This window comes from Cottoperca gobio, chromosome 5 (genome assembly GCF_900634415.1).
Source record: "Cottoperca gobio chromosome 5, fCotGob3.1, whole genome shotgun sequence".
Classification (NCBI taxonomy): Eukaryota; Metazoa; Chordata; class Actinopteri; order Perciformes; family Bovichtidae; genus Cottoperca; species Cottoperca gobio.
The window spans coordinates 25,916,308-25,929,528 of NC_041359.1; the positions used below are offsets into that span (position 1 = coordinate 25,916,308).

Genomic DNA, 13,221 nt, shown 5'->3' on the forward strand with positions numbered 1-13,221 from the left:
GCAACCAACGTACACAATTTAACAACCCGGAACTGGCGTGTGACTGGCAGAGCGGTCAGTCCAGCCCAGAGCTTGACATAAACGCATTTATTAAATTATTAATAAACTATTTATGAACCGACTGTTTCTGTCTTTATAACCTTGTCGATAAACGGTTAAAATATTTCTGTCGGCATGAATCTTGGGTGAGTCTGTTTTCTTCACATTAGCAGTAGCTACTAGCTAGCTAGGCTAACACACTGACCGACTGTGTCGTAGTGAAATGCACGGGGATTATTGTGTAGTTTACGACCAAACTATGAACCAAACAAACGCTTTTAGTAAAGCACGTAACGTAAGTGGTCATACGAGCACAGTGCAGATAATACGATGTGGTTCAGCCTCTAACACACAGCTTTCAGTGTAATTAGGCGACAAGACATGCAAAAAATCTGTCAAATAATATTTAGCTTCCGATTATTTCTCATCTCATTATACAGAGGACAAGTGCTGAGATAACGAAAATGCAGTTTAGCATCTAACCAGAAGTGCAACAGGCAGTACAGTGCATAATAATACAGAATACAATATAGAATAAATAGAATCTGGAATAAACATTAGGGTAGATATGAATACGCTAGGTATACACAATATGACAGTATTACAAAAACAGACACCGTGAGGCACTTTGTAATGTTGTTACCTGCCAATGTGTTACAGTGTGTGTTGTTCTGTCTCAAAGTCTACAAACTCTGTAGATGCTTGAAACTATATTCATCCAGCAATTTGGTAATGAAGACCAAAGGCAGACGAGCATGAATCTTTGCTCCACACAAATGAAAAGATGTTGTGATTTTTCTGGAATGAGATGGTTTGGCTGTTAAAATAATCCTATAAATCCTTAAAAAGGTCCATGCTCACCCAAATATTTCACAGGTGCTTTAAATGCACAATTTGAATACAAATGACAAAACTCCCACACGCCATCTGGCTTACTGCTGGAATATGTGTTAATTCACAATGTTTGGGTCATATATCTGATGAAGGTCAGATGGAAATGAATAAATATCCCAGCTGTTATAACCCGACAGCTGTGACCCTCCAGTTACTGCTGGGTCCAGCACTTACTCAGCCATAACTCACAGACCTGTCTGTTCACTTTAGTTCATCAGTTTCCCACAATATATATATATATATATATATATATATATATATATATATATATATATATATATATATATATATATATATATTTGTTGCACCAACACAGCATTAAAACAGAAATGCAGTAAAAAAAAACATGACAGTTGGAAACATTAAAATAGCTGCTACTGTACTTTCCATTTTCAGAATGCTTCCTCATTTCATGTGATTTGTATTTCCCCCTTGTGAACAGAGATGGTCTGCTGTTTGAACTTGAAAATGGAAAACCCAAGTTGATTTTACTTCGTCATGGTGAGACCTTTCAGCTGTTATAACCTTCTGTTTTCAGTGGAAATTGTAGAAATGTTGATCAGTTAGTGAAATGACAGAAAATGAATTAGTATCGTTACCTTATGTCAGACCTACAGACCTACTTCCTGTATGTGTGGTGTAATATTCATGGCTGCTCACTGTCACATCTTTCTTCCACTGCAGGCGCTGAGAAAAATCCAGCAAAGGTAGGAATCAGCCTGACAGCCTTTACACATAAAAGCATCTGTGTCTCAATACTTCTGGCCACACGGGTTCATCAGGGCTCGTACAAAGACTTGAAAGTCTTGAAAATACTTAATTTTAACCGTTATGTTTTCAAAGTTAGGAATATGTTTGTATACTCGGTGTGTCATCTACACAATCACTTAAATAAACCAAAAATCTTTTAATGTTTCAAATGAAACAATCCCGTCGTTATATTTGTTTTTTGTTACCTGGCGTCTCAACCAGAGGCGGAGCGGACCAGAGTTAGCTGAGCATTAAATGATCATGATCAAAACATACAATAAGAGTTCATATGAATAGCGATATACATTGATTGATGTGGGTATAAAGGAATTCTGTAAACTTTATTTTTTACAATTGCATTTAGAATAACAATTCAGATGTGACGATAAAGGCTTTGAGAGTCCTTGAAGTGCTTGAATTGTATTCTTTAAAAGCTTTATGAACCCTGGTTTGTGTTTATAATTGACAATAATGCTGATAGGAAAGAAAAACCTTTTGAGTTCCCGTTTTCTTTCTGATCTGATTTAATTGAACTCGTTCCCAGCAGCTGTCATTCAGGTCCAGAGCGGCTAACGTCCTGAGCTCCAGGCAGCCATCCTGTGTGGAGGAGGCGCAGGGAGACGAGCGTCCCGCCAGGCAGCAGGCGGGGAGGCACAGAGAAACCAAAAGCAAGGCAGGAGGAGCAGCAGCCTCCTTCACCTCCAAAACCACCACCCTCGGGGGGAGGAGCACCACTCTCGCATCATCCAAGACGCACGAGCGTCACAAAGGGGGCAGTGAAAAAGTTGCGGCCAAGGTAATAATAATAATAATGTTTATTCAAAGAGCACCTTTCAAAATCCCCGTTACAAAGTGCTTCACAAAGGCAGCAAAATCAATCATCATCAGGGTTCAAAGAAAACCGATAAATAATAAGAACCGTATATATACAAGAAAACCATATTTAAGGAAATAAAAGACGATTAAAATGAAGTAAAATCAGGAAACGCTCTCGGATAGAAATGATATTTTAAGAAGGGACTTATACAAGCGTGTACGGTACTACGAGGTAGAGATATAGCAGAGAGAGAGATGCCATGAAGTCTTAAAATCTGTTGTAAAACATAGTGGGAGCCAGTAAAGAGGCCGAACACATGAGATGTGATCAAGTCTGTTGGTTCTGAGTGAAAGTACGTGTGTAAAGTGTCTCTTCAGCCTTCATCTCCTGACATTTATCTCCTCTGCCTCTATGTATGTGTGTGAAGGTGAAGTCAGACAGACACAAACACAGCACCACTGTCGGCTCCCTGAGAGCCAATAGTAAAACAGCACAGCCTCAGAACGGCGGGACACGGGCCGGTGGACCGGTGGGACTTAAAGACTCGCAGGCCGGTGCTGACGCAGGACTGAAGGGCAGCGTCGTGTGTCTGACCAACGAGCAGCTACAGCAGATCCTCCACAGAGTCCAGACCTCGAACAATGGCCAACACCCAGCAGAGGATCCCAGGACCCAGGGTAGTGCTAGTGATGGAAGTCTTAAAGGGACAGTTCACCCCAAAATCAAAAGTGAATATTTTTCCTCTTTCCTTTTTTAGTGCTTTTCATAAATCTAGATTGTTTAGGTGTGAGTTGCTGAGTGTTGGAGATATCGGCCGTAGAGATGTCGGCCTTCTCTCTCATATAAAGGAACTAGATGCACTCGGCTTGTGGCGCTCAAAGCGACCAAAAACACATTTGAAAAACTCAACAGCAAAGTCTCTTTCCAGAAATTCCATTACATTTAGAGAGAAGGCAGACCTCTCCAACACTACTTCAACCAACACAATCTCGATTGATGAATAACACTACAGGTTTGAACTGTCCCTTTAACAGTCATGGGGGCTCCAGCACAGAGGCAACACACGTGTCAGACACTAGACTTTCCCTCGTCAATATAATGTACAACTTCTTGTGTTTTCCTCTGTTAGGAAGTCAAACAGACTCAAAATCTGTCTCCTTAGTGAAAGGAGGAGGAGGAGGAGGAGGAGGAGACATGAAGGAGGAAGATAGAGGAGGAGGAGCAGGAGCTGGAAGCTCACAGGATAAAGACAACAGGTCAGCATCAGCTCTGGATGCAGTCCCACGAAGAAGCCATTGAAATATTTATTCAACAGCAACATAAAATAACAACCAGAAAACAAAAACAATTGTAAACTTGCTTTAGTTAAAGAATACTGACTTATTATTGTTTTTCACTTGTGAGTTGTGAGTTGTATAAATTAGAGGAATCATATGGGGACAAAATAAGATTAGTTTGCTGTTGGGAGATGTCTATGTCTCGTCCCCAGTATTCAGCAGCAGTAGTGCACGGCAGGTCCATCATGCTCCCGCTTCACAAATCTGCTCGTGAAATGTTGATTAAAAGCAGAATTGTTGTTCAGGTTGTCTGGATGTCCGTTCAGCTGGCTGGAGGAGCGACAGTCACTCAGCAGAGCGGCCATCGACGCCAAGAAGGCTCAGTGGAGGAGAGAACTAGGTAGTGCATGTTTATACTCATTATACTGACAGCCCCACAGACCGTGATCACCAGCTTCACTGCACGTCTCAGTGTCTTGTAGATCCTAGTTCTGGTTCAACGGAACATTTAATGTTTCTTTCAGTCAGACAAAGTTAGAGACAAGCTGGTGGAACAAGTGGAACATCTAGTCGCTAAAGACGTATAGACGTATGCTATCATCTGGTGTCATCCACACTACTAATCATGTGTGTGTGTGTGTGTGTGTGTGTGTGTGTGTGTGTGTGTGTGTGTGTGTGTGTGTGTGTGTGTGTGTGTGTGTGTGTGTGTGTGTGTGTGTGTGTATGTTAGATGAGCAAGTGGCACTGAAGCAGCAGCAGAGTTCGGCTCCTGGCAGGCTCCAGGTACGACATTTGGTTGAATTGTTTTGAGTAACTTGCAAGAACGGGTTAAAATGGATTAATATTAATAAATGTTTTGCATATAGTTTACTTATGTAACAGCTAATGTGCTTTAGCTTATTTGCACATATACATGTATGTGCAAATAAGCAAAAAAATACCCCCCCTTAGATACCAATATGTGTGTGTGTGTGTGTGTGTGTTTGTGTGTGTGTTTCAGGCAGAGGAGGACACAGAAAGTGTGTATTCACTTCAGAGCTCCGTCAGCCACAGAGATCAGCCTGCAGCCGTCAGGTCCAGCCTCAGACTCGGGGTAAATCTGACCTGTGGAGTGAAAGTCTTTGTCACGTTTCTGAACACGGCAGCTTTTTCTCCTTTGGGTTGGATTCTCCATCCTGTGAACACAAACCTGATCGACAACAGCACCAGGACACACGGCTATGATACCTTACACAGCGTGACACTGAAGTCTTTTCCTGCACATGCTCACATGTAAAAACGTTTCAGCATGAATGGAAACAGGTTCACCTTCTTTAAACCCATAAACCAGAATAAAGTAACAGAAACCCTGTTAATGCAGAAAGCCGACAATAAGCAGGTGACCTTAGTGCATGTAAAGAGAAGGTGTGCAGCACACACACGTGCCTCATGCAACGAGCAGCACAACCAAACACTATACGGACACGTCTGGTGATAATATGCGTCTTCATGTCCACAAATCCACTAACGAGTATTATCTGTGTATCCACAGCCTTGTACATCTTCCTCACCTGCGCCATAGAGAGAGTGACACTGTGTCAATGTTCCCTCATCTGCATGTTATTTAATCAAAAGTCCTGACTTGTCTCTGTAGGAGTTCACCCCGATGGAGGAGGTGCCGAGTGTCCAGAGGAGAGAGGAGCAGAGGAGACGCTGGCTGGAGGAGCTCGACCGACAGAGAGAGGAGGCGAGCGAACGCAGGAGGCGAGAGAAGGTGCTGCAGAGCCAGGTACAGCAGAGACACAGTAGAAGCCAGACAGCCACAGTCGAGCCGTGTTAATGTTTCATGTTACTTATTGTTTCTCTGCAGACGGAGGACCACGAGCTCTGGGCCACACACTTTGACTCTCTGCACAGGCGGCCTCCCGTCCAGCCTGCAGCTCCCTCAGCTCCACCTCCGGCCCCGTCCAGTGTCTCTGAGCGGGGGGAGTGGGAGCCCTCGTCCAGCCTGTCTCTGGTCTGGGACGCCACGAGCAGCTGTGGAGCAGAGAGCGTGTTGGGAGCCAGCATAGATACAACCAGCGGATACCCGACCAGAGCCAGGTAGGAGAGCGATGGGACGATGAACAGCTCTGGGAAAAACATTTATTGTTATAGTTATAGACACCTTTCAAACGAATATTCACAAAATAAATCTGTAAATAAAATAAAATAAAAACCAGGGATAAAATAATGTAAAAAACAAATATTAAAAAAGGCTATAACATTACTCCAAAGTAAAAGACAGAGCGCTGTTCTAACATCCAGAGACACGAGTTCAACAGTTTCTGAACTTTAATGGGACACATAAGGATCATGGGGGAGGACCTGATGGGGGAGGACCTGATGGGGGAGGACATGATGGGGGAGGACCTGATGGGGGAGGACCTGATGGGGGAGGACATGATGGGGGAGGACATGATGGGGGAGGACCTGATGGGGGAGGACCTGATGGGGGAGGACCTGAGTGACCTGACTGGAACATAACCTTAACAAAATCTTTATAAACAAGTTAAATAACTTTAAAATCAATCTACAAGATACAGGGAGCCAGTGCCGTGTGGTGTAACGTGACCACGCAGACGCATCACGTCACCGACTATTCAAGTTACCCAACAATTAGAAGATCCGTGCAGTGAGTCAGATGTCTGCAGCCAGGCTCGCTTCAGATGTACATGAGAAATGTTTCTTTGTTCTCCTGGTCCAGCCATCTGAGGACCATGACCGCCCTGCTGGACCCCGCCCAGATAGAAGAGAGAGAGAGGAGGAGGCTCAAACAGCTGGAGCAGCAGGTAGGAGGAGGAGGAGGAGGAGGAGGAGGAGGAGGAGGAGGAGGAGGAGGAGGAGGAAGAAGGAAGAAGAAGAAGGCAGCAGCAAGGTTTTATTACTTGGCTTCCTAAATATCTTACTGTCCCTCCCGTCTCCTCCCCCAGCGAGCGATCGAGGCCCAGGTGGAGGAGCGTCGTCGGCAGAAGGAGCGAGAGCAGGCGAGGAGGAGGGAGGAGGAGGAGGAGGAAGAGAGGAGGGTGGCGCAGGAGAGGGAGATGCTGGACAGACAGTACGAGCTGGACACACTGAGGGAGAAGCAGAAGGTCAGGACGCACCGGTGCAAGATTCTACACACCGAGAGTATTGCTATAAGTTCTGTCAAATTAATGTGTGTGTGTGTGTGTGTGTGTGTGTGTGTGTGTGTGTGTGTGTGTGTGTGTGTGTGTGTGTGTGTGTGTGTGTGTGTGTGTGTGTGTGTGTGTGTGTGTGTGTGTGTGTGTGTGTGTGTGTGTGAGCAGGCAAAGAAAGGCGACGACGACAGGAGAAAGCAGGAGATGCAGGAAGCCAGCGGTGAGCACATCTCCTGCAGTAACAGTTGTATCCTTCGGGTGCTCTCAGATCCTTTACTTTACAAAAGCACCAGAACATTATTGTTTGGACCGAATGATCTGAAGTACAGGTGTGAAAGAGACCGTAGGTACCAGCAGGATGTTTGTTCTGAGCACTCGTCCAACTTGTTTTGGTCTTTCCGCAGTTACCGGGCAGAGCGAGTGTTTGGATGAGAAGCTCCGCAGTTTGGCCTCCCCATGCAAAGACACTGCTGTACAGACAGGTCATTCAACTGATACTAATACAGCTGCAACTATCCACTGCTGCCATCTTTTAAATGCTGTTACGTGTTTATGTGAGAAGGATGTGTCCACTTTAACGTTTCCAGGAGACAGAGACGTATCCCGTCTGCACATGTGGTTGTCTCTCATACATTGACTCTTTATTCAGTTTCAAACCACACTTAAGATCTTCTGGGTTTTAATTATATATTTTAGTCTTCGGAGGTCTGGATCTTTAGACGTTAGCTTTCAGCTCGCAGCCCCTTCGCCCTGTTTCCACCGGCTGTATTCGGTGATCCTACCGGTTTTAATCAGCCGGTCGGTTTGGACATATTTAGTTAGAAGCAACAACAGTTTGTCTTCTTACCTTTGCTGTCACACACCCTCTAACCATGACTGTGCAGGTTTACGCCATTTAGCAAAATCTGGGTTTTCCCCGAACGGACTGAAATGCCAAGTCTGAGAAAGAGATGCGGTTTTATATTTGTTGGCTTTAACACAGCTCATCTTCTCTGTGCGTGTAGAAGCAGCTCCATCTCTCAGAGTTCAGACTCCTGACGTCGCTGCACAGTACCAGCCGCCTCCTCTGGCTGCTGCTCCTCCGAACACCAAGAACAGAGCGATGAGAACCGGCAAGGAGAACATCTGTCTGCCAGGAGGAGGAGGAGGAGGAGGAGGAGGAGGAGGAGGAGGAGGAGGAGGAGGAGGAGGAGGAGACGGAGACCTGTATGAGGCGTTTGCCAGGACAGACCGGAGCAGGACAGACAAGAGGAGGCCGGAGTGGAACACACAGAGGTAGAAACACAGATTGGAGCTCCAGCTCAACACAGTCAGAGTCAGAAGTCTGTTTATTGCCAGCCAGGTTAAAGGAAAAGGAATTTGCGTTGGTGTTTTGGTGCATAACATAAACTAAGCTGTGCACAGTCTAAAACAACTGCACGCTCTCACGTCCTCCATATCGTCTTTAAGATTGAACACCACACAGTCTCTAAGCTGTATTCACTCTGCCCCCCCCCCCCTGTTCCTCCAGGCCCAGCCGTCAATTCGTTCCGGCCTCGGAGCGTTACCCAGCCGCTCTGCAGAGGAACAGGCAGGAGAGTCGACAGAGGAGGCAGGTCGAGCTCCTCGCGCTGCAGGAGAGGACCTGTCTGTCCAGGACCGACCCTCCTCTTCCTCCTCAGCACCCGGAGCCTCGTCTCTGCTCCACACAGACCAGAACCAGTCCCAGCAGGAAGGTGGGGGTCCTCCTGACAGCTGTTCACACTGTACACCTTCGTACTGAGAAGCTGCTCTTGTTTGTTTTATTAATTTGTTTTATCATTTAGATTCACAAGCCTTTGTGACTCCCTGCTGCAGACGAACTTCCTGACACACCCTGAATAGTTTCCCTGCATGTGGTTGGATGTGGTTGGATGTGGTTGCATGTGGTTGGATGTGGTTGGATGTGGTTGCATGTGGTTGGATGTGGTTGGATGTGGTTGGATGTGGTTGGATGCGTGTTAATGAGTTTGTGTTCCAGGTGGAGAGTGTTTCCAGAGGAAACGGCCTCTCTGCAGCCGTCGGCACTGAAAGGTGAGCAGCTCTGAACGCTTTAAAACACGTTTATTGTTACAGTCAATAAAAAAGGGAAATTTATTTAAATAGCTCCAATTAGATCATTCATCGTTTGCATATTACACTTCACTGCAAGTAAAACTAGCGTCTTTCTATATTAATGAACTCTTGAACCACTTTGTGGTTACAGTCGGGTCGAAGTTACACACAAACAGCAGCTGTAACTAATAACCTCCCATCGTCTCCTCCAGGGGGCGCTCTCCTCCCGTCCCTGCTGTCAGACCCAGAGTCCAGAGTCAGCAGGCACCACCTTCCTCCACCACCATCTCTCCTCCTCCTCCTCCTCCTCCCGCTCTGGAGTTCATCCCTTACGTCCGGACTGATGAAGTCTTCAACCTGGATCCACTGGAGCCTGCTGACACCCCCCCCACCTCACACACACACAGGTTAGACACACACACACAGGTTAGACACACACAGGTTAGACACACACACACAGGTTAGACACACACAGGTTACACACACACACACACACACACACACACACACACACACACACACACACACAGGTTAGACACACACAGGTTACACACACACACACACACACACACACACACACATACACACACAGGTTACACACACACACAGACACACACAGGTTAGACACACACACAGGTTATACACACACACACACACACACACACACACACACACACACACCGCAGCAGAATGTGTGAAGTGTCTCTGGGTTTGTCTTCAGTCAAAGTGTCTGTAGTTTGTTTGTTGCTTTTTAAAATCAAATGTATTCTTATAACCAAACAATTACAAACTGAAGGTTCAGTGTTCAGACTTTCTGTCTGGATAAAGAAAAACTCAAGAAGATTCTTTAAAGGAAACACAGAGGTAGAAACTTCTGGAAGTGCAACAGAGGAGGGATTCCTCTTCGTGTCGACGTCGTCTGCACAGGAGAGCCACAAATAACAACATCTAGAAACAGAACGCTCAACAGCTGTTAAATACACTTTCTCCTCGTCAGCAGCTCCTCAGAGCTCAGCGTCTCCTCCTGCTCCATCACATCGACTGCTCCACCCTGAACTGCTGCGTAACACACACACACACCGACAGCAGGAGATCCTCAGAGGCCTGGCCCAGCTACGGCAGGTAACACACACACACACACACACACGGGAAGACGTCACCTTGTATAATGTCTTGATTATTTGTAGCCCTAAGTCTAAAAACACAAACACTGTGTGTGTGTGTGTGTGTGTGTGTGTGTGTGTGTGTGTGTGTGTGTGTGTGTGTGTGTGTGTGTGTGTGTGTGTGTGTGTGTGTGTGTGTGTGTGTGTGTGTGTGTGTGTGTGTGTGTGTTCAGGGTTTATTGCAGAAGCAGAGGGAGTTGGAGACGGATCTGAATCCTCTCCTGAAGCGCCATGACCACGAGCCGCCCTCGTCGACGCACCGCATGTGACCTCTGACCTCCGGCTCCGTGTGGTTTGAACCCGCATGGAGCAGCAGCGCGTCCAACACTCGGAGTTTTCAAAGTTAAGCTGATGAAGACGACTCTCCTCCAATGAAAGAAGCAGCACGAGCTCCAGAAGCTGCTAAATCCAGCGAGAAATTCGAGCAGTTGCCTCCAGACCTCCGTCCAAAGCCGCTCCCCCGTTATGAATGTAAACAACAAGCTGCTGTCAGTATCACAGCTGTCACGGGAGCAGCTTGTGGACGACTCCGGTGATGCGCAGGCAGGCAGGCCTGGTTTTCCTAAAAACACACGTCCCACCGGAGCTTTAGGAGCAGGTGGGAAAAAGGTTTTGCGAGGATAATCTTCCTAAAGGACTGCGAGTGCATCTTCAGACTGAAGTGTCCCTTCGACACAGACCTTGGCTGTAGAAGAGTCGGGACAGCGTTGAGTCCACAGTTGGTTTGAATCCGCTGCCATGCGAGCCGGTGTGTGTGAACACTGCACAGTACGACTACAGCCTTCAGATGCACACACACAGTGAAGACATTAAAGTAGCGTTTGCTTGTTCAGTCTGAACACACCTGATGTCTGATGTTGTGAGTTTCAGGTTCAACACTAAGTTCAGTGTTTTCTTCAGTTCTACCTCAAGACAAACATGTTCATACGTTTCTGCACCAGGAGACCCAAAAAGTCAAACATGTTTTCTCACTCATGGAATTTATTTGGGACTTTAATGACATTTTATGTGAAGATTGTATTTTAATTCAGTTTTTAATGCACTTTGCATACGAACAACAAACGTGTCCTGCAGGTCTGTTTCTTCAGCTTCCTGCTGGCCGAGGAGCTTTATGTTTCTTTATGCCTCTGTATCGTGGAATTATTGTGTTTCATATTTATTGTAAATGTAATAAAGTAATGTAAAGTGTACCGAGAGCTTTTACATTTCTTACAACTGCAACAATATATATCAAAACTCCACTAAAGAAGTGCGTCGATCTTTAAATACATTTTATTGCTTGATATGAACACAGTATGTTCTTAAACTCCAGCAGAGATGCAGCATCTAGTTTAAGAAGCTTTTATCAATATATTAATCATATTTAATTGAAGAAACGGCTCTAATCTCGTAATAATCTCGTTTTAAAAGGTCAAACATTGCTCATATCTTACGGGATGGTAAATGAAGATTTACAAACGTCATGTGAAGGTGAAAGTTTTGACAATTTAACTTTACATTTATAACATTTAGTTTTAATTGGGTTTTATTTAGCGGCTAGTGTTGTAATTTTGACTTTGTTGATTCAAATAATTGACGCCCCAATGCTGCATCAGGCCAGTGCAGAGCTTTAAAAAAAAGAATATATATATATATTTAATACACGTGTGCTGGACATTTCTGTATTTAAGGCTCACAGAGTTTTAATGTCACATTTGCAAGGAGTTGGACAACAAAGTGCAAAAAAATAAAGAAAAAATGCTTTTATTTTTTACAGCAAATGAATATATTCAAATCACTTGCCATCATTACTGTATTACACTGTACAGTTCATGCAATAATCTTGTTTTCAGCATTAATATTACAGCGGCACGTGTATTGACTAGAACAAGGAAACGGGATCATATTACTCCTGTATTAGCTGCTCTGCACTGGCTCCCGGTAAAATACAGAATAGAATTCAAAATCCTTCTCCTGACTTACAAATCAATTAATGGTCAGGCTCCAGCATATCTTAAAGATCTCATAGTACCTTATAAACCAACTAGAGCATTACGCTCCCAGACTGCAGGGTTACTTGTAGTTCCTAGAGTCTCTAAGAGTACAATGGGAGCCAGAGCCTTCAGCTATCAAGCTCCTCTCCAGTGGAACCAGCTTCCAGTTTGTGTTCAGGAGGCAGACACACTCTCCACATTTAAGAGCAGGCTAAAGACTTTCCTTTTTGATAAAGCTTATAGTTAGGGCTGGCTCAGGCTTGCCTTGGATCAGCCCCTAGTTATGCTGCTATAGATAGATAGATACTTTATTCATCCCGAGGGAAATTTAGGCATCCAGTAGTTTAAAAGACATTATACATTTATTAACATTACACACACCCCCCTCCCTCCATTAAAAAGTAAGTACAAATACAATTTAAAATAAGCAATTTTTACAATTTACAAATGTAAAAATACAGACCGTTATAAATAATTACAAATGTTGGAATCCCCCGGCCAACACTGAGAGGAGTTGTATAGTCTTATGGTCAGGGGGACAAAAGAGTTATTGAGCTATAGGCTTAAAGTTTACGTCAGGATCATGAATCGTGGCTGCGCCTGCTGCCCTGGTCCTGCTGGACACCGGGACACTTTTTGACATTTTCCTGGATTCATCCAAACTTTCTCTTTTCCAACACAACATAATTTCTGTCAAATGTTGTATTTGTACTATGTTGTTTATCCTGTACACACGACATCTATTGCACGTCTGTCCGTCCTGGGAGAGGGATCCCTCCTCAGTTGCTCTCCCTGAGGTTTCTACATTTCTTCCCCTTTAATTATGGGGTTTCTTTTAGGAAGTTTTTCCTTGTGTGATGCGAGGGTCTAAGGACAGAGGGTCTAAGGACAGAGGGTCTGAGGACAGAGGGTCTAAGGACAGAGGGTCTGAGGACAGAGGGTCTAAAGACAGAGGGTGTAAGGACAGAGGGTCTGAGGACAGAGGGTCTGAGGACAGAGAGTCTAAGGACAGAGGGTCTAAGGACAGAGGGTGTAAGGACAGAGGGTCTGAGGACAGAGGGTGTAAGGACAGAGGGCCTAAGGACAGAGGGTCTAAGG

The 13,221-nt window shown here is 45.0% G+C and overlaps 1 protein-coding gene across 8 annotated transcripts; it reads left to right on the plus strand.

Moving 5' to 3' along the window:
* The first annotated feature begins 54 nt into the window (after positions 1-54).
* ccdc66 (coiled-coil domain containing 66) lies at positions 55-11,376 on the plus strand. 8 transcript variants are annotated; one of them, XR_003832242.1, is made up of 21 exons: positions 55-185; positions 1,376-1,434; positions 1,618-1,640; positions 2,228-2,479; positions 2,928-3,228; positions 3,630-3,756; positions 4,083-4,177; positions 4,508-4,560; positions 4,778-4,870; positions 5,411-5,545; positions 5,627-5,859; positions 6,503-6,587; positions 6,729-6,887; positions 7,083-7,134; positions 7,319-7,396; positions 7,919-8,189; positions 8,425-8,629; positions 8,914-8,966; positions 9,200-9,394; positions 9,985-10,109; positions 10,324-11,359. XR_003832242.1 is itself a non-coding variant. In XM_029431008.1 (21 exons), the coding sequence occupies exons 1-21, from the start codon at positions 175-177 to the stop codon at positions 10,417-10,419; spliced, it is 2,655 nt and encodes an 884-aa protein (XP_029286868.1). In that variant the 5' UTR covers positions 55-174; the 3' UTR covers positions 10,420-11,376. The 8 variants fall into 8 exon arrangements, 1 of the variants encoding a protein (XP_029286868.1); XR_003832243.1 differs by having other exon boundaries at positions 9,988-10,109; XR_003832245.1 differs by having other exon boundaries at positions 2,928-3,177.
* Positions 11,377-13,221: the final 1,845 nt, after the last annotated feature.